The sequence below is a fragment of the Hoplias malabaricus genome, chromosome 1 (assembly GCF_029633855.1).
Source record: "Hoplias malabaricus isolate fHopMal1 chromosome 1, fHopMal1.hap1, whole genome shotgun sequence".
In the NCBI taxonomy this organism is placed as follows: Eukaryota; Metazoa; Chordata; class Actinopteri; order Characiformes; family Erythrinidae; genus Hoplias; species Hoplias malabaricus.
Window position 1 is genome coordinate 7,079,684 of NC_089800.1, and position 21,576 is coordinate 7,101,259.

The window sequence follows — 21,576 nt, forward strand, 5'->3', positions numbered from 1 at the left end:
AACACCAGAGAGCGGTAGTGCGTTTAAAAAAGGATTTTCTCAGCAGCGCTGGATCTTTACGTCACATAAACACATGGTTAGTCCATGTTAGGTTTAACCAGAGAGGATTTTGTTTAACTGTGTTAATTAGCTAACTTTATTTTAAGATAAAGCCCAGGTGAATAAATCGCTAGTCGCTGAGGAGAGATGAAGGTGAAAGTGCTGTGCAGGAACCCGGATGATTACGTTCGGGAAACGACAAGAGACATTCAGCGGGGTGAGCTAACACGCTAAAGCTAATTGGTACACAACACAGGGTTTCTTTATGGTATTAACTCGGTTAAACAAAAAGGAGTCTTATGTTCTTAACCCAAACAGTATGTTCTTATATATTACTACGTCACAAAACCTAGTATTCATATTCTTTCACAAAACCTTCAGTTATACTCCAAATAGAGGGATATTTACTCATTGAAGTTTAGGATTTGTATTTTAGTGCTAGCTAAGAACAACAGCAACTGCTGCTACTGCTAATAATAGTGATGCAGTAATTTTTATAGGGATTTAAATTTGATTTCTCTCATCTCTTAACAAAAAAATGGCAAAAATTGCAGCCCAGTGATATTAGAAACATATATGTGCAAAACTTTGCAGTCACTCCTAGTAAGTTACTTCAAGTTCCCATATTGAAGTACATTCAATATAGCATATTCTGCTAGTATTATATATTATATAAAGCAGTGTTTCAACATTTAGTATAGCCCAGAATAGTAGAAGGTGACAAATTTCTCATTAATACCTTTCGATTTCAGAAGAAATATTAGGTAATCAACTGTCCTTAAACGTTTTACTGGTTTTATTGGTTTTGTTATGTCTCAAAACAGTTTAATTTGTATATATAACTTCCTGTTTATGCATCCAACTGGTTAACAATGTTTATAGCATGCTTATATTGATCTTTTTACTACTTTGCCCCCACATGATGGAATGGCACACACATCCATTAATACCAATGTTTGTCAACATATATATATATTTTTTGCAGTTCCCAGAAATTATGATCCTACGCTCCACCCGTTTGAAGTGACAAGAGAGTACACCAGAGCTTTAAATGCAACTAAGCTGGAACGCATATTCGCAAAGCCCTTTGTGGCCTCTCTGGATGGTCACAGAGATGGCATTAACTGTCTGGCCAAGCATTCAAAGAGTCTATCCACTGTGTTGTCTGGAGCCTGTGATGGAGAGGTAGGCAGTGAAGATCCGGTCCACCCCCCCTCCAGTTGTGTGTTTGTGCAGTTCGTGTGCTTTGTTAGATCTTTCAAAACTGGTAAATACAAACGCCTTTCAACAATCTGTTAATTTTGTCTGTTACAGGTAAAACTGTGGAACCTGAGCAAGCGGGAGTGTTTGCGCACAATCCAGGCTCATGAGGGCTTTGTGAGAGGAATATGCTCTCGCTTTTGTGGAACCTCTTTTTTCACGGTACTTTGCAGTTATGCTGCTGATTAGTCTTAAGGCATTTCACAGGGAGTTGATTCTTGTGCAGTGCTGCCATCAAAACGTGAACAGATTATGAAGATCATTGAAGTTCTTTAGACAGGAAGGCTTATGTGTCTTTAGACAGTGAGGTGACTTTGATGTTCCTTGGCAGGTTGGAGATGACAAAACTGTCAAGCAGTGGAGCATGGAGCCTCCTGGTTATGGGCTGAAAGAAGAGCCTCTGAACACTATTCTTGGGAAGGTGCGTATTTTCTTATTATTTTTATATATTCAGGTGATCAAAAAATATGTTGCGTTACAGAATTGTCATTAAAGAAACATTAATATTAGTTATTAAAAGTGTGCTCATTATCCCAGTTCTCAGGGAACGAATGCTACTGTAGAACCGGTTATTGATAGTTTCATCTAAAATTATCTTTGTTTTCTTAAGAATTCATCAATATAGAACATTTTGGGTAGATAATGATTCACAGAATTTTTGATGTAGGCCTATTTATAACTTGGTGCCTTGTCACACTCGGATCTGATCTACTGTTATGTTGCAGCATCTCTCTGAACAGTTTTTGCTTAAAGACTCATTCCCAGATATTGTGCTCACTTCCCCCTGCAGGCTGTATACACAGGTATTGACCACCACCAGACAGAAGGCACGTTTGCTACCTGTGGTCAAACGGTGGACATCTGGGATGAGCAGAGGACAAGCCCCATCCGCTCCTTTAACTGGGGGGTGGACAGCTTCAGCTGCGTTCGTTACAATCCAGTGGAGGTAAGAACATGCACAAACATTAGTTAAGACCTGCACTGTAAAAATTTGAATGGCATCATGATTGAAGCCATGGATTTTGTGGTTGAGATTTTATTTTTTGAGGAAAATTATTAAAATATATAAATAAATAAAAACCTTGTTGCGTTTTTTTCTTTTTCAGACAGAGATTCTTGCCAGCTGTGCCTCAGACAGAAGTATTATTCTGTATGACATGAGAGAAGCTACTCCACTTAAAAAGGTAATGATAGTCTGGTTTAAGGCCTTCAGGGGCAGGACCAATGGCCTATATTTTTGCTTCTCAGTGCCACTGATATTGTGCTTTCTTTCAGGTGATAATGCAATTGAGAAGTAACACACTTTGCTGGAACCCAATGGAGGCTTACAATTTCACATGCTCCAATGAGGACTACAAGTGAGCCATATGTTTCATACCATTTTTATGTTCAATTTCAGTAAGAAGTGGAATATAAGTAGTCCTTTGTTGTTGTTTTTAACACAGTAGCACAAGCATTCTGATCATTTAGCTTGTATAATATTAAACACTTAACTTTTTACAGTCTGTACACATATGACATGAGGCGCCTGGACGTTCCAGTGACCGTACACATGGACCACGTATCTGCCGTACTGGACGTAGACTACTCCCCAACAGGAAAAGAGTTTGTGTCAGCAAGTTTTGACAAGACTATCCGAATCTTCCCCAAACACAGCGGCCACAGCAGGTGAGTGAGAACAGACTTGAAATATACATCTTTATTACATCGTTTGCTTTAGTGTGAAGTTAAGGTCTGGTCAAAAAATGTGAGTAGGTCAAGATGTGTATATACATGATAGAACGTAGTGCTGGGTGATATTAGCGCAAATCAGTATCACGATTAATTGTATGTTTTACCATGATTACGATTAATGAACAGTTATTGTGTTTTTGTATTTTTGACCCTCATAGTTCAGTGACGAGGCTTGTACTGTAAATCTGCTCCAGTATTAAATGTCAGTTAGAAGTTCTGAATGTCTATTTCAGTTTGTTCATTACTTGCTCAAGCAGTTGTTATTTTATATGCATGCTGTATATACCGCCACTCACTAAAGATCTCTCGTAGAACTACTTTATAGTTTTATATTATAATATACAGTAGAACCCAGGAAGTCGACGTAATCGGAAGTAGACACCAAATGTCGAGAGAATTTCGACTCGGAGGTCGACCTTAAAACTCGGAACCCGACCCACGCGACTTTTGTAAACAAACGCTGCTTGTGTTGAGCTCAACTGACGCTACTTGGCGGCACGGTGGCTAGTGGTTAGCACATTCGCCTCCCAGCGCTTGGATCTTGGGGTCAAGTCCCATCTGGGTGGAGTTTCCATGTTCTCCCTGTGTCTGCGTGGGTTTCCTCCAGGGTCTCCGCTTTCCTCCCACAGTCCAAAAACATGGAGGGTAGGTGAATTGGCTTCTGTAATAACTGTGTGAGTGAATGTGTATGTGAAGGAATATCTGTATGTGTGAATTAATGTATGTGAGCGCTCTGTCCTGGGTGAAACCCTAGTGCCCGATGCAGTCCTCCAGGTGGACAGTCGTTCCTGGTCGAGAGTACACTGTGCGCGTTTGGATGCCGCTTCTCGCCAGTGTGTGTGTGTGGATTGAGTGTTCTGAGCAGTGTGGATTGTAAAGCGTCCTTGGGTCTCTAGAAAAGCGCTATATAAGTGTAATGATGGTTAGATCCACACGACATTTGTAAACAAATGCTGCTCGTGTTGAGCTTAACTGACGCTACTTGCCGTCAGTTTACGGCGTCGTTCCGCAAGGTTGGAAGCTTTTTGAGGTTGTGCTCAAGTTTTTGCGTATTTTACGTGTTTTTGTGACTTTTTTTTTAAGGTGAAAAATTGATGGTTGAGAACCAATTAATCTGCCATCAATCAGTTATTTTTCATGGAGAAATTCGATTCGGAACTCGACCGCATGAGTTGTCCGTCGACTTCCGGGTTTCTACTGTATAGCTTTATATTTATTGTTTGTATTAGGTGCTACTGTAATGTTAGAGGAGATATTTTTCACTTTAAAGGGCACCAGGACAGTTTACATGAAATACTGATTTTGCTCTGTCTTTCTTTAGGGAAGTGTATCACACCAAACGAATGCAGCATGTCATTTGTGTGAAATGGTCAGCGGACAACAAGTACATCCTGAGCGGCTCTGATGAGATGAACATCCGACTCTGGAAAGCCAATGCCTCGGAGAAGCTTGGAGTGGTGAATGCCTTTTAACATTTAATACGTTTCGAGTATGAGTTACTTATACAAAACTTTAAATAGCTACATAGACCCCCAAAGGACTATAGACTTGGCTTAGACACAAACATCTGTAACTAAAAGCGTGGGCTAGGAAGTGAAATTTTGAAGTTTCTTAATAACAGGCCTTTGCAATACTTATGTTTCAGAGTGTTATAATCTGCATATGAGACAATTAAGGAATCAGCTTCCTGACCAATTGCTGACCATGCCATTTTTAGTTCCCGTTCAGCACCAGACTTAATTGGTACTAAGGAGTGCTGATTGTGGTCTAATAGATGAAGCATATTTTGGATGGTCTTTTTCAGGGTTGTTCTTGTGTTTTCAAATGCTTTATGAGGTTTTCCTCTGATGTGGCTTGATGCCATGCACTCATAGTGTAGATGTGGCGAGAATCTGCCAGCATCAACAGAAGAGGCTGCTGCCAAGCACTTAGAATGATGCTCCGTAAGTAAGGGAATGACTCTCAATAAGTAGCTTTATGGCAGTGCTACTACGGCTCTGCATTTGCCAAGAAAAAGCCCCCCCCCCGGTTCATTTATCTCTCTCTTCAATACTTGTAATGAGAGTTTATGGCTAATGTAATAGTATAAACACACACAAAAAATACAATCAAGAATTGATGGCACTTTCTGCAAATTGCTAGAGGAATCAAGGGGTGAAAGTTTCACTGCACAGAGCAGAGTGGAGCTGTGTAGAGCTGCCTGACTGGCTTGTTCATTTAGCAGATTATCCACCTCCACTCCATTATGGATCAAGGTGAGAATGCAGATCTGCAGAGAACGGAGAAGTGCTACACACAGCTGTTAACCAAGCTAGCCAGGTTTCTGTTCTTCCCTCAGCACAATAGATCCTCTTTCAAAATGTAGGTATTACAGTGCTCCCAGTTGGAGCATAGATAAGATTGTCTTAATACAGGACTCCCCAATACATGGCAATACACAGCACTGCACGAGAGAGTTTGTTCTACTCAAGGAAAAACTGATTCCACTCCTCTGTTACTTGTCAAGTTCAGTGGGTGTGTTTTAGCAGTGGAATCGGTGTTGGACAATAATCGATTAGTCAACTAGTCGTGTCCGTCCCTAGAAGGAACAAGCACCTTAAAGATTAAAATTCCAGAACATCTATAAACTACACAGTTCAGTTTAGATTAGGCATGGTGCCGATCATTTCTGTCCATGTGTAGCACAGACATGAATCCACTCAATGTCCATTCAGTCCATTTTCTTTTCCCAAAGTCATTATAAAAATGTAGCTGTATTACTCCTGTATTCATTTAAGGGCTCTCTCCATTGTCCCTGTGCTTCAGTGCCTCTGATTCTCTAATGCAGCTCAGTGCTAGTTTTTTTTGGCCCATCTCCGCACTGTAAGTAGGGTGAATAAGATTTATTCTGACGCTTTGCTCTTAAACGGATCTGACGAGGGTGCACCTGTCAGCACTTTGAATCGGCCAATCACTTAAAGCAGGCCACTTTGGAAAAAATAATGAAGAATCAAACAATCAAATTGTAGAGAGAGAGGTTTTAATTAAATTTAGAAGAGATGCTGAATCAAGGCTTGGGATTAAAAAAAAATAATGTGGATGACAGAGCAGTGTCCTGTTGGATCCATTGTGATTTGTGCAAAGTAGCTAAGAGTACAGCTTACCGCAGAGGGACATTTCAAATGGTTTGTACAGCAACACAGATTTGTGCTACTGGGTAAAACGTAGCTGTAGCTACTGCTGTCATTCCTGTAAATATTTGCAAATTGTTATTTGTCCTTGCATACAAGTATAGGATGTTTACACAGTGATCTGAATATTAAATGAGAATGTATATGTGAAATTGATCATACCCTATATATATATATATATATGGGACTCTACATGTTTTCCATCGACATTGAGGGCTTTAAAAACTCAAGCAGCACTGCTGTGCCTGATCCACTCGTAGCAACACAATATACACACACATCACCACCACATCAGCGTCCCTGCAGCGCTAAGAATTATACCTGTTCTGTGGTGGTCCAGACCATTTAAAGGCCAGGGTGAAATGGGGATATGAAAGTATTCAGACAAACAGATGGACCAGTCTGTATGGTCAGTGGAGCAGATAAAATGGGCAATGAGTGTAGATACAAGGTAGTTATTCCAAATCCAGTAATGGTTCATTGTATAAGCTATAAAATTAAGCCTGTTTTTGACTGTCAGCCTTTCTCCCAATTTCCTCTGGCGCAAAGCTGCAGGTTTCTTCTTTATTATGTGAGTTCCTGTAAATGTACTCTTACTCTGGCACACATTTCAGAGGTTAATGTCTTTTAATACAGGTCCGAGGTAGTCATCATCTCGCTCATGTGAACTGTCAAGAATGCTGTAAATAAGGTTTAACAGGCCTCTCTTTTTTTGTCTACAGAGGCAGCGTGTTTCTATAGCATCAGCAGCTATTAGCCTTAAACAAATTAAATTTGGGAGGAAGGAATCATTGCTTTTAATTAGCATGAAAGCCTTTAGCAGAGGGTGCACTTAGAAGAGAGAGAGAGAGAAGGCTGAGGTGGTGAGCAGAGTGTCTATAGAGAGAGTGTATTCAGTTTGTTTGAGTTGAAAACCCTTTTTTTCTCCACAGTTGGGTTCAGAGATCAGTACAGTCTTCTTTGTGACAAAAGTATAGCCTCTAGAGAACTGCCAAGTTTGACATGTTGGGAAACTTAAACTATAAAATGTGCCATGTGTGAAATATTTCACAAAACAGGAGTCTGAGTTCAGACGGGTAACCAAGCTTTTTTTTTCTGTGTGGGGTTCTGTTTGAGGGAAATGTCAGTGGTCAGACTTAAGGCCCAAGATGAATAGCTTCCGTTTAAAAAATAAAGTAAATCTCAGGTACTGAACCTGTCTTAACTGACTGACTCTCTGTAATAAGAGGGACATTTAAGAAACATTCACCAAACTGTAATCAGTGAGACTCTACCTTCAACTCTACTGTCACCCACAGCTTACTGCCAGAGAGAAAGTGTCGTTAAACTACAACCAGAGGCTTAGGGAGAAGTTCCAGCACCACCCACAGGTACAGCGCATCGCTCGCCACCGTCACCTGCCAAGAGACATCTTCAAACAGAAGAGAGAGCTGCGGGAGATGAAGGAGGCCCGCCGCAGGAAGTAAGTGTCCTCAGCCTCTTTAACAGCACACTTTCTCACACAGAATGCGTTTGAATAACAGCTTCCAGACTGATGCTTTGGCCTTTGAGTCATTTTATTATGTGGTCCGATATTGGATACTTCACATGAATGGATGGTCAGATATGATTCCATGTCTGTTTTTTGCCTGTATGCATGCACCCAGGGCTGTTGCCTCAGGCATCTCCTGCAGTGCGGCAAAACAATGAAGGCTCTGGCTTCGTCTCAAATAGCACCATACACCCTACATAGTGCGCTCCACAGATTATAAAACTGAAACAACTACATCCAGACAGAGCACTAGTATGACAGCAAGATTCCAGACTTACACTCGAATAAAAGTTTATGACTGGCTCACTATGTGAGATGGAGGGAGACCTTTGATACCTACTCTTGGTGCAGTTGGTGAAGTCGCCTGGCTGCAAAATGGGGCTGTTTTTCCGGTTTTAATACAATGCATCATCTCCTAAATGTGATGTTTTAGTTGCTGGTTACGGAGGTGACCTGCATAAATGCAAATGTGTGCAAGTGTGTCGTTTAAGGGACAGATTGGTTTACGTCACAGACGCATGGAGGTCATGAATTTCAAGTGACTGATAGTGGAAAATGGAAACACAGTGGATTGATTATATCAGTGGTTCCCAAACTTTATCTGCCATGCCTCCCTTTTGTAGATGAGAATATAAGACCCCCCCTCCCCCAAAATAGCTCTGCGCCCCCCACTTTGAGAACCACTGGATTATATAATGTCCTTCATGTTGTCTGAAACAATTTGAAAACACCAGCTGCTGTTTACATTGATGTGAATTATTAATAATTATTAATAGACCAATAGAAATAGGCCAGATTTTAAGAATGTTGTTGTTAAGAATGTGTTTTAGCTCGTTTTTTGTTTTGTTCTTTAAGGTTAAAGGTTCTGGTCCAGCAGTGATATGGTTATTAGTAATGGTTGAGGGTTTTTCAGGGGATGTTGGCACAGTCGTGCTTGACACAGTTCGGTTTATTGCTTGTGCTCCCTCCTGCTCTGTGGCTGAGCTCCAGTGTCCAGCTGCATGAATGTCTTTATGCAGGGGCTCTGAACTTCTGGCTGAGTTCCAAGCTCTACTCCGTCCTCACTGCCACGTTGTACTGTCTCAGTGCTGCTCCAGATACTGTGTGATGTGTTTTAGTAATTGGAATTCAATGTAAAAAAAAGCCAATGGCAAATGGATAAATACAAATGGCCCAAAAAGTAATAAACTTGGAATTAAATCTAATCATATTCAAATACATAGCCATTCTTCATTTAAAGAGACCGTTATCACTTGATGATAATAATATGGAATGTTTACATTTACATTGTTTTAAATTTATGAGGCCATTTTCATATTTTTAATGGAAGAAGACTTCATTAAACCTTATCATTTTGAGTAGGAACTGTTATATTTTACAGTCAAATGCATATCCATGCCATGCCTTCATTAACTGGCGCCTTGTTACTTTAGCCCTCGCCCAAATAATTAGGCTTCAACTTAAAAGCTTTTCTAATCAATTCCTGAATCCATGTGTTTCTTAGAGTGTTGTATGTTGTGACCGTGAATCATACCCTTGCTAATGACTTGTATGCTTTGCTGGACTCACCTGCGCAAAGGTAGGGGATGATTGTGTGTTTGAGTCATGCTTTGTTCTCATTGTCTCCCCCTCTTGTGTTTTTTCAGGGAACAAAACGTACGCAAACACAGCAAGCCAGGCTCTGTTCCCTTGGTGACCGAGAAGGAGAAGCATGTTCTGGCTGTAGTGGATTAGTGTGTCACATCACCAAAGAGCTTCAGTTTTCCCAAAATAAAACAAGCGCACACACACACACACACACACACACACACACACACACACACACACACAAACATTTCTAAAAGACTTTTTGACCTGAGGACCTCTGCAGTGAAGACATTCAATACATGTTTGACCTTTACCCTCAATATTTTGTTGCATTTTTGTCGACTTGAAGATCTGTTCTGAGTGTAATTAAAGGACATTATTATTTTGAGTGTTTTTAAAGGATGTGATAAGACACTTTGTTGTGATTTGGGAGTGTCGTAACCTGATTATTATGGAACATTTCTGTGCTTTTTCTTTCACTTGGACTGGCATGGCGGTATGCTCACAAGCTGGGGTACCTCAGACCTTGTAGAAATAAAACAGACTTTATATGATCATATCTCATGTTTGCTGTATCCCACATACACACATGATTTAAGGTTTGTTTCATTTAAAACAATTCTTTCTGGATTTACACTCTGATTATTTGGGGAATGTGTTTCTGTGATAAAAAGAATGTTTACAAATGCTTTAAATAAAACATAAGGAATGTCTTTTGCAAGCTGTAAATGTCCACGTTCCATCTAGAAAGACCCAAAGTGCTCGTATGCCCCAGTACTAACATACTATTGGAAGTCCCATAGAAGCGCTAACAGAAATTAGCATCAATATAGAGCCCCAGTAATACAACTGCAGATTTTCTCTTTGTTTTTTAAAGGAGTTGGACGTGTCTGCTTAAACCCTGTCAACCTATACCTAATAATTGCATTGGCCTCCTGATGAGTGATGTCCCTTTAATCAGGGTGCTTCTTATCCTTTTAATCAGAGCTTTACTTTGCCTCCCTGCTGTCTTTATTCCATAATCCCATCATTTCAATCTTCTCCGCTTGATCCCTGCTTGACTTTCCACACTGCTGTTTCAACTCTGAGGTTTAAGGTTCTTTTAAGATTCGTCTAAAGCAAACCCTTATTTTTAATTAATGCATGTGTGATGTACAAAGATCAGCCGTAACTTTAACACCACCTCCTTGTTTCTACACTCACTGTCCACTCTCATCTCCACTGATCACACAGGAGCACTTTGTAGTTCTACAATTACAGACTTTGGTCCATTTATTGCTGTGAATACATTGTTTATCCTCCTTCACCCTGTATTTTTTGTGGCCAGGACCCCCACAGAGCAGGTATGATGTAGGTGGTGGATCATTCTCAGTGCTGCAGTGATGCTAACGTGATGGTGGTGTGTTAGTGTGTGTTGGTCTTGCGCTAGTCCTTCATCTGTGGACACAGAAAGCTGATGGCTCTATAATTTTGGTTAGTGGACGACTCTCAGTCCACTTAAACAGCACTGCTGTGTCTGATCCACTAATGCTAGCACAACGAACACTTACACACCATCACCAGGTCAGCGTTACTGCAGCGCTGAGAAGAATGATCCACCACCCCAGTCATATCAGCAGTCTTGGGGTCCTGACTGTATGAAAGGGGAGATAATGAAGTATGCAGAGCAACAGATTAGATAATAATAGTGTAATAATATATATAATGTAATACAATAATAATATTAGAGCTGGAGCTGATAGAAACAAATAAGAAAAATCAGGATATGGGCCCTTTAATGCAGAGGAGAAATATTCCCTTTGATCTACTGCGGTGGACGTTATGAGCTGAGTGTAGTACGCAGCCCTGTGTGTTCTCTTCTCCTTTGGCAGCAGGACTGGACGCAGGCGTGGGAAACCCTCTGCTATGAATCGACTGGTTATTAGTGGGCATTTCTGGCTGGTGTTATTTTTAGAGCACGGTTCTGATCCTGTAGTGTGTCCAGCCCGGGTTTTCCGCCTGCTCTCCTCCTCCTGGCTGTCAATGAACCAGCGTCCTCCCCCCACTATCAGCGCCCTGCGCCTTATTTATTTTCCCACCCGTATAGAACCAAGCCCCGCCTTCTGCGCTGTGATTGGCTAATCGTTTGCACACTCTCTCTTAGGACTGGCTGTAGTATCCGGTTTCTTGTGCCGTGATTGGTTAGGAATATACACAAGCCGGTGCTAAGATTAGCTGCTTGCTAGTGTTTTAAAAATATACAGATACAGTTTTATGGCTTTTGTAGTTTAATTTTGAGATTCTTTACTGAGAGCCGATCATTTAATAATGATAAATACGTATATCCTCTTTGTGTAAAGCAACCTTGGGTATTAGAAAGGCGCTATATTAATCTCACTTATTATTATTATTATATGATTCATTAATTATTTATACAAGGAATATATATATATAAATAAAGAAAATCCCACCCCAGTCATCGATTTAAAAAAAATGCATTGAAGATTTGATATAACTCTACACCTTCACATTAATTCATGGAACTATGAATCAGAAATGAGTTCCCACCTCAATCTCCACCCATCCCTCCACTGTTTGATTGGTCCTGCAGGTTTCTGACGTGTAAAACCCTAGCTGTCTGGATTTGTCTGTTTGAGACCATTTTTGGAACACTGCAGTTACAAAGTGGAAATGCTCAGCCATGGTGTTGACTGCTTATTTTGCTCATGATTATATTTTCCTGCAACTAAACAACAAGAATATGCTATGGGATATGGTAACTGCGTTGACGTGGCCCGTAGTTACATGTCTGGGGAGGTGTGTTACATTTCAGATGTAGAAGCATAAAACACAGAAGCATAAATTGGTTTTAAGAGTCATAAATCTGTATTAGGGGCAGCACGGTGGTGCAGCAGGTAGGTGTCGCAGTCACACAGCTCCAGGGGCCTGGAGGTTGTGGGTTCGATTCCCGCTCCGCGTGACTGTCTGTGAGGAGTTGGTGTGTTCTCCCCGTGTCCGCGTGGGTTTCCTCCGGGTGCTCCGGTTTCCTCCCACAGTCCAAAAACACACGTTGCAGGTGGATTGGCGACTCGAAAGTGTCCGTAGGTGTGAATGTGTGTGTGTCTGTGTTGCCCTGTGAAGGACTGGCGTCCCCTCCAGGGTGTATTCCCGCCTTGCGCCCGATGATCCCAGGTAGGCTCTGGACCTCCCGCGACCCTAAATTGGATAAGCGGTTACAGATAATGGATGGATGGATGGAAATCTGTATTAGAAATTGTGAAGAAACCATTATCTCATAACTATAAACATTACAATAATAACTGGGCTTGTATTTTAAATCTGGGTCATGCTAGATCACTGCTAATGTATACAACATTTCATACATCCAGCAACAGCAAAGGGGTACATACACATTAAATAAATCATACCCATACCCATTGATTCAACGTTGAAATAACGTAATGACTGCCGTCTAATCAACGTTCTCTTAAGGTTGAAAATGAAAGTTGAAAAGACGTCCAAACACAGACGTTGAAAAGACGACTATTAGACGTATTTTGGACGTCCATTGACGTTATTAATTGGTTCCGAAATAAATTACTTGTATAAAACGCGTTTTGGACGTCCACTGACGTTATCGATTGGTCACCACTTAACTAACTTATTAAGATGGATTTTGGACGTCCATTGACGTTTAAAATATGTCCTTGACGGACAGACTACTTTTAGACCTATTTTGAACGTCCAGGAACGTTCCTTGTTTACTGGGTAAAACTAAAAAACAAACAGTTCCAATGTTCATTTTGCATATTTACTCCTAACAACTAAATATTGTGTGAAATAAAAACTTTAGCATCTAAATTGTCCAAAGAACAATAAACAATATTATCTGAAACACCCAAACATTATTTATAGTGTCCAGTCTTTCTTATTACAATGTTTTCATATCAAAACGCTTTAGTATACTTACAAACTGATGGACAATATTTTGCTTTGTTAAAACCACAAAAGGCACAGGAATATTTATTAATAATTCTAAAACTCTTTAGTAGACATGTAACATGGTATATGTCACTTCTTTAATTTTAATATTTATACAAAAAATATCATATAAGGGTCTATGGTTTACACAGACAACCACCGTTATTACGCAACATAACATTAACCAACCCCAGCCCATGTGGGCGTGGTCTGCCGGAAATCGGGTGGGAATAAAAATCCCGGCCGTCGCTCCGCCCACGCGTCCAGTGAGGGTTTTTTTGTTTTTTTTCTGCTGCGACCATTTTTCTCTGTATTTAAGAAATCGTGAAGAATCACCTGAACCTGGAGGGGGAAGAAGTAGCGAGCGGAGGAGGAGAACTGGTGGGAAGCGGAGCGGAGAGCGGGAATCGATGTGTTTTGGGCTGAACGTTAAAGGATGGCGAGAGGCTTTTCTTGGAGGATAACGGGAATGGGAAGGATTTAACATGACTGCAAAATAGGAGAGAGGCAGAAACAGGCAAGAGCTATTTTTTGCACATCTGCTGTGATGGACAGAGAGGGGGCGATAGGCTGGAATACTCTCTGTTTTCCTGGGAAACCCTTCTCGGTTGTTGTTGTTTTAGGTGGAGTGGGAGAGAGTGGAGACTAGGTTGCGGGGATTTAGAGGATGCTGTTCACTCTGCTGTTTCTGAAGCTCATTTTAGAGCAAAGGCAGACACAACTTGAGCTGTGTTTGTGTTTTGATGGAGTTATAACTGTGCACAGAGCTCGTAATATCTCTGTTTGATGTCAAAGACGACGAGAACAGGGATGGCAGGGTGTTTGATTTTTTTCAGTTCCACCTTAAATTTAAGGTGGAACACCAAATCTGATATTTGCCAGAGACCCAGTGCAGACATATGTTTGAACTGATTCTGGATTATGCTTATATTCACCAGAGCAGGGAATCCTTCCTCAGCGTATGAGCCAAATGGTTCACTGTTAAAGTGGTTCTTTTTTCAGTTTCGCTTTCCACAGTTAATATACGAACATTTGAAGGGAAATATTCGAGTAGGAAGCCGACTTGAGCCTCGTTTCAAGGCCACATTAGTGCACGAGGACCACGAGCTGGCTCTGATTTCAGCTTCTTCTTCTTCTTGTTTTATTCTCCAGCAAGTGGCCGTGAAGATGTCCACTCCTCTCGGGTCCAGAGGCGGGATGCAGGACATGCCGGACCTGAGTCACCTCACCGAGGAGGAGAGGAGGATCATCCAGGACGTGATGGACCGACAGCGGAGAGAGGAGGAGAAGGAGCAGTCCATGCTGAAGTAAGGCAGGCTACCGCTGTGGTCCTGTGGAGCTGGGGATTTGCTTTGTGGCCGTTTATAGGGATTGCTTATTGATTCATTGATTGTTTTTGTTGAACACCAGAGAAGCTTGTACCGCTTTTGTCCTGTTTTTTATTTATTTATTTATTTTTTAAGCTGCTCTCCGCAGCCTTGATGCCCCCCAGGCCTGCTTGGCTTCTCTAGCTTTGTGGATTCAAGAGAGACGCCATTTTTCACGTTTTAGGACATTATGCATGACATCAGGCAGCACATTTACGTCAGTTACAGCGTTTTAGCTTATGTTACGTCCATATTGTTACGTTTAAGAGTGGAGTGTGTGTGTGTGTGAGTGAGAGAGAGAGTGAGAGAGATCTGGTGGCTGTATAGTCTTAGTGCTAACAGAGCACAGCGTTTCAGCACCTCGGCGCTGTCCACTACTACAACACTCGCTCTGAGTACTTCTGATCAAGTAGAGATGCCCTGAGTAGCATTTGACTGCTTCCAGTACCACATTCTCCCATACCACGTCCTAAATACATTAAAATAGTAAACCACCAGGAGACGTCTATTGATATAGTAAGTTTAATATAGTAATATACTTTACAAAACCTACTAAAATTGGTCTAATTGAACAAGAAGTGGGCTTGTGACTTAAAGGTTGCCGATGCCAGTATTAAGCAGGAAAATTCGGACGGGACAGTGAAGGAGCAGTGCTCCCTCCTCGTTCACGTCCAGTGCTGAAGTGCCCTTGAGCAAGGCGTCTAACCTCCAAAAGCTCCCTGGGTGCTGAGGCGCCGCGGTGCTGCTTCAGGTGTGTTTGTGTGTGTGTGTTCACCACCCTAATCACTATTGTGCTTGTGTGTCCACTGTCATGAATGGGTTAAATGCAGAGGTCAAATTTTATTGCACTGCTGTAAAATGACCATAAAGCATGTCTCACAGTTCAGGCTTAATATATGTAAGCAGTAAAGAGGCAGGGTGGGTGGTGACACTACAACACACCTCTGGAGTCATGGGGGCTTGGGTTTGGACCTTGCCTCTGGTCACTGTCTGTGTGGGGTTTTGTGGACTGAAAGGTTGTTGATGCCTTTCTCACGACTGGCAGTAAATTGGTGGAGGTGGGAGTAAAGGAACAGCACTGTCTTCCTCCCTCAATCCATGGCGGAGAGGCCCTTGAGCAAGGTGCCAAACTCACAACTGTTCCCCGGTGTTTTTACAGCCCCTAGTGCACTAGTGTGTGTGGTAATAGGCTTGGGTGAAACCAGTGGTTTTGCAGCAGGAAGGTCCTCCAGCACAAACCCCTGTGTCCAAAAATATGCAACAGATAAAGTCTAGGAGTGTTGTGAAAAATTTGTACACATCTTAAAAAAGTTGTACATCTCCCTAAGAAAGGGCTTGACTGAATAATTCTCTTCCACAATTGACTGCAAGGGTTTCAGGTATTTCACCCCCAAATATCATTAAAAGATTAAGGGAAATGAGTAACTTAATGCATCTAAAACTGCGAGGGACATCACCATATCGTCATGGAATACTTTGACTCACATGTCAATGATCGCCATCTGGTGCTTTTTCCACAAATACAAGTTAAAACGACTCTGGACTGAGGTGCTTGTGAAACGAACAAATGGCACAGTGGAAATGGGTTTTGTGATCTGACCAGACCAGAAAAGACAAGGTTTTACAAGTTGTCACAAGTTCAAAAAGCCAGGGTTTGTCGTAGTGCTGGGCGATATGAGCGCAAATCAATATCACGATTAATTTTTCAATTTATCATGATTACCATTAATGAGGAATTATTTTGTTTTTCTATTTTTGACCCTCATAGTTCTGTGATGAGGCTTGTACTGTAAAAAGCTGGGATATTTTTTTTCTAATGTTGCTGGGAGCTTGTTTTTCTCTTGTTTCTTAAGTCGCTTGGCCGGCCTCGGCATTTAGGTTGTTTCCATGTGTGAGATAGGGGCAGAAGTACGTGACTACAGCTTGATAGCATGGTTTTAAAGGGACACTACATGAACACAGTGGGGACATAACAGAATAAAAATAATCGATATAGGCTTTCTGTAGTTCTGTTTCCTTCTGAAAATGTGTGGCAGGTTGTGAATGGAGGGTGTGTAAAGTTCTGTAACTCATCTTCTGTAACCACTTCATCCTGGGCAGGGGTGCGTGAGTATATTTCTTTACAAAACATAATAATTCAATTGTGCCTTGGAGAGTGTGTGATGCCTTGACAAGCTCCTGCCTTCTGCTCAATTTCTCCAAGGCTTCTGCCAATTTCACATAGGCTCCAGACCCTCAGAGCCTCTGATCGGGATGAAGCAGTTACAGAAGATGAATGGATGAATGAATATTGTGGCTTTGTACCATTTTCAATTTCATACAGGAGGAGAAATAGGATTTACTTGACACTGCCATCTGTTTCTGCTGTAAATTCACATGATCATTTTCTGGTTGGTGTTCTGATGCAGCTGTGTGGGATTTACAACCAGAAGCTAACAGTAATTTAGTCTTTGCAGGTGATGTATAAAAGTGCATTTTTTTTCTCATTTTAAATGTTATTTAAACATTTTTTAATGTGTCAGTTGTTTATTCTTATTCTATTAATCTGTTTATTCTTGGCACGGCTGAGTTTGTGAAGAGGTGGATTGTTTTCAGAGCACAGATTCTCACCTGTCATTGCTCACTAGCAGCTCAACGCATGGTTGATACTACATAATTGATACAGATTTGATGATTAAAACAACACTATATAGTGATTTGCCTTAATACTTAATACATTTTTTTACCTGCTTAGCACTGCAGAAACTGCACTATGTAACCTTTGGTGGCAGGCTGGAAAGCATCCCGCTGCTTCCCTTCCCTTGATTTCAGGGCAGTGCTGTAAAAGTAAATTACACTTTGCAACCGTATGAGCTCCAAATCTTACTTAGTGTTGCTTTAGTGGTACGCCAGGTATCAGGGATGCACTCCAAAGAAATAGTGATAGTAAATGTATAGAATCGGGTATGAACTCTGATGTTGACTGAACCATATTCAAAGCCAGTAATCAACTTAATCCTTCTCTATGATTCGGCAACTGGGAAATTAGAATATTCTTCACACAGACTGCGGAAGGCAGTTCTGAGAGGTGAGGCCGAAGTGTGGAAATCAATCAAGTGTTCCTACAGCATGTGAAACATTCCCTAATAACCTGGTGTGGTTGAAACAAATTCTAAATTCTGATTGGCTGAGCCACGTGTGCTATCATTGTTTGTCCAGGGAGATTGGAGGAGCACGTCTAAGTGAAGTTCAGACTTAAGGCCAATTCATACTTCTGCGTTGACTACGCAAGAGCTCCACGCAGGTTGTATCCTGTATTGTATCCTCCATCTGCATTGTCATTTGCTTTGCTCTGCAATTACACCACCTCACCACTAGGTTTTATTTAATTTTAACATTACGTAGTGAACAGTAGGGCGGCACGGTGGCGCAGCAGGTAGTGTCGCAGTCACACAGCTCCAGGGACCTGGAGGTTGTGGGTTCGATTCCCGCTCCGGGTGACTGTCTGTGAGGAGTTGGTGTGTTCTCCCCGTGTCCGCGTGGGTTTCCTCCGGGTACTCCGGTTTCCTCCCACAGTCCAAAAACACACGTTGCTGGTGGATTGGTGACTCGAAAGTGTCCATAGGTGTGAATGTGTGTGTGTGTCTGTGTTGCCCTGTGAAGGACTGGCGCCCCCTCCAGGGTGTATTCCTGCCCTGCGCCCAATGATTCCAGGTAGGCTCTGGACCCACCGCGACCCTAAATTGGATAAGCGGTTACAGATAATGGATGGATGGATGGATAGTGAACAGTAGTACTTTAAAGTGCACTATTTAGCAACTAGCGGAAATATAAATTGGGCTTTACCTTACTCTAATTAAACTAAATCTACTTTGTCTCAGATTGGAACCTTATTTTCCTCCACCCTGATGTTTTACATCAAAACCACATTTTATAACCACTTCTCCTGCTGAAGAGCATCCTTCTTCCACACTCACCTGTGTGATCTTTTCACGTGCCCTCTGAGCATGCTCAGTAGCAGCCACCTGGTCAGCGACAGCAAGCCCGTGATGTGTTGTTTCTTTCTCATGAAGGTCCCACTGTCCCAGGCTTTGTTTGCTTTGGCCTGTGGAGTGATTGTGACGGCTTACGGAGCCCATAATGGAGCCTGTGTAGTGGCGCCTTCTCGTCATTAGTTAAATATTAATGCTGGTGGGCGCGAGGAAACGAAGCAGAGATGGTGCCATGCTCATGGTTAATGTGACTCATCGACTTGAAGCCTCAGCCACCTCGATGCTGCTGTGTGAATCATCTTAATACACACACTCACACACTCACATGCCATCGAGTGTTTGGCCGTGTCTCTCTGTTCTCAGTCAGGGAGTCAGAAAGAAAGCGAATGGGCTTTGAACACCGATGTCTGTTATGAGGAGTGTCCTGGGTTACCGGCACTGCACATGGACACAGGCTTTTGATCTGATGCATATTGTGTGCGGGCAGCAGGTGTGGAGTTACAAAACAACAGAAGAGTCCAGTTTGCTCATGACTAATGGTTAAACCTCATATCCCCAACCTGCTGTTGGCTGAAGCTTTGTCATATGCTCCCTTGGAGAGTGTTTATTTAGTTGTTGGTTCAAAGTGTATTGTTAGGTTGTAGAAGTGTTTTACTCCTGGTCTTTAGTCAGTGCATTTAGGGGTGGGCGATATGGCCCTAGAATAATATCATGATATTTCAGGGTATTTTTGCGATAGCGATATTCTTGGTGATATGAAAAAAAAATACTAAAAATAATTGTATTAATTTCAAGAAAACTCTATTTCAACAAAACATATATTAATTGTAGTTATGTTAAATTAATAAAATATAAATTGTCAAAATATCACATTGTCTTAGGGTGGCACGGTGTCGCAGTCACACAGCTCCAGGGACCTGGAGGTTGTGGGTTCGATTCCCGCTCCGGGTGACTGTCTGTGAGGAGTGTAGTGTGTTCTCCCTGTGTCTGTGTGGGTTTCCTCCGGGTGACTGTCTGTGAGGAGTTGGTGTGTTCTTCCTGTGTCTGCGTAGGTTTCCTCCGGGTGCTCCGGTTCCCTCCACAGTCCAAAAACACACGTTGGTAGGTGGATTGGCGACTCAAAAGTGTCTGTAGGTGTGAATGTGTGTGTGTCTGTGTTGCCCTGTGAAGGACTGGCGCCCCCTCCAGGGTGTATTCGTGCCTTGCGCCCAATGATTCCAGGTAGGCTCTGGACCCACCGCGACCCTGAACTGGATAAGGGTTACAGATAATGAATGAATGAATGAATGAATTTCAAACATTCAGAAGAAACATCAAATGTGTAAACCTTTGCTTATTTTGTAAACAATTGTAATTTACCAAGATTCTGACATTGTATAAAAATATTGATATTTTATTTCCAAACTACCTCAACACAACTGAAGTCACTCCACTCGTCTTATGGAGCAAATATTTGAATGCAGAGCAAATTTCCACTGTACGTGTCTCTGTGCCTAAATAACTCCCGTAACAAGTGTACATCATATTATTTGTAACTGCATGACGTCATTGCGTAAACAAGTCAAAATATCACAGTAATCACGATATTAATTTTTTTAATAGTTTAAGAAAATCTTGCGATATTATTGCACACGAAACAATATTGCCCAAGCCCTAAGTGCATGTTCCAGCCACAAGCTATATCTCCAGCTACATCACTACAGTATCTTTATAAGCTGCTGCCAATGCTGTATCATTAGACCTCAACAGGCTTAGAGGAGAACACTAACTCTTGGTTCTGTTAGGTTGGCTAGGAGCAGTCCCCAGGAAGATGTTGGGGGTTATTTGCCTTCCTCAAGGGCATCTCAGCCGTGGGTGTTGAGGGAGGAGGCAACACTGTTGCTCCAATTTTTCCCACTTGTTAAGATGATTAGACCTCCTGTTCCAAAGCCCAATTCTCTAACCTTTAGGCCATAGCTGCTACTGGTTATGTGTCTCTTGGTGTTTAGTTTTCCGTCCAACAAACTGGTTGCTGGCGTTTTGGCTCTAATTTGACGTGAGAGCAGGACCTAGTCAATCACTGGGTGCTGGGTTCAAGGTGATAGACTTTTAAGAAATAAGACCTGCCCACAGAATAAAATCTACAAACCCTGCTCGGTTAACACCAGCTCAGGAGTGTAGAAATGACAGTGCTCATTTACAAATATAGATTTCTTTGGTTATGGATTCAGGTTTTTGATTTTTAGAACATTTAACAAAAAAAACGTACAGAATAAAAATAGACGCTAGATTTGTTTTTGTCCTGACAGCAACAACAACATCAACTACACACACACATTCACACACACACACACACACAGATGCAAGCAATACAGGCTGTAATCCCAGCCAAAGAATCCTGAGAGTGACAGAGAAAAAGATTCAGAGCTGAGGAGTGTTTGCCAACATTCTGTCATCACACAAAGAGCAGCAGCTTCTAATCCAGCGGAGGAGTGGCTGAAAAATGATGATGAAGGTGATGATGATGATGCTTCAAAGATAAGGCTCAGAGGACTGGGGGGTGGTGGTGGGGGGGATAAGACTAAGACAATGAGTGTGCTGGAGATAAGTGGTCAAGATATCTTGATTTTTCAAATCATCCCAAAGGAACTCTTCCTCTCCAGAAATGACAGTTTTATGGGTCTGTAGGTGCTATGAAAATGTGCCATGTAAAATACAGCAATGCTGTTGTTATTATTTGTCAAGTTCATAAAACTGAGCCCAGATTTAACAGACAAACTATGTATTTTCTGTTCATGTTACAGTCATACGATGTTAAAACAGGCAGATATTTGAGCGCAGTTGATAAATCAGCTTCAGTGTGTGAAATCCCACGCTAGGTACCAGTGCCTCATTTACATAAAATTTGCATGGAGCGCACCCTGATTCATGCAAGTGGTTCAGTAGTGAGTCAGTGATTACATGGAATTCAGAGGTCC

General features: G+C 41.8%; 2 protein-coding genes across 5 annotated transcripts in view; both read left to right on the forward strand.

The window, feature by feature from the left end:
• Positions 1-29: 29 nt before the first annotated feature.
• dcaf13 (ddb1 and cul4 associated factor 13) lies at positions 30-9,994 on the forward strand. The gene is made up of 11 exons (XM_066678137.1): positions 30-256; positions 1,025-1,224; positions 1,354-1,461; positions 1,631-1,720; positions 2,090-2,245; positions 2,406-2,483; positions 2,575-2,657; positions 2,803-2,967; positions 4,355-4,490; positions 7,502-7,665; positions 9,381-9,994. The coding sequence occupies exons 1-11, from the start codon at positions 187-189 to the stop codon at positions 9,466-9,468; spliced, it is 1,338 nt and encodes a 445-aa protein (XP_066534234.1). The 5' UTR covers positions 30-186; the 3' UTR covers positions 9,469-9,994.
• Positions 9,995-13,634: 3,640 nt separating this feature from the next.
• Positions 13,635-21,576, forward strand: part of rims2a (regulating synaptic membrane exocytosis 2a) — a 190,394-nt gene continuing 182,452 nt past the window's right edge. For all 4 annotated transcript variants that reach the window (XM_066645209.1, XM_066645245.1, XM_066645234.1 and 1 more), the window contains exons 1-2: positions 13,635-13,798; positions 14,434-14,588. In XM_066645209.1, coding sequence (XP_066501306.1) covers positions 14,449-14,588 — 140 coding nt within the window. In that variant the 5' untranslated portion in view covers positions 13,635-13,798; positions 14,434-14,448. The remainder of the gene's footprint in view (positions 13,799-14,433; positions 14,589-21,576) is intronic.

Coding starts and splice junctions, on each gene's coding strand:
- dcaf13 (XM_066678137.1), top strand. CDS start 187: ATGAAGGTGAAAGTGCTGTGCAGGAACCCGGATGATTACGTTCGGGAA. Junction 4,491..7,501: donor CCTCGGAGAAGCTTGGAGTG/GTGAATGCCTTT, acceptor TGTCACCCACAG/CTTACTGCCAGAGAGAAAGT. Junction 7,666..9,380: donor AAGGAGGCCCGCCGCAGGAA/GTAAGTGTCCTC, acceptor GTGTTTTTTCAG/GGAACAAAACGTACGCAAAC.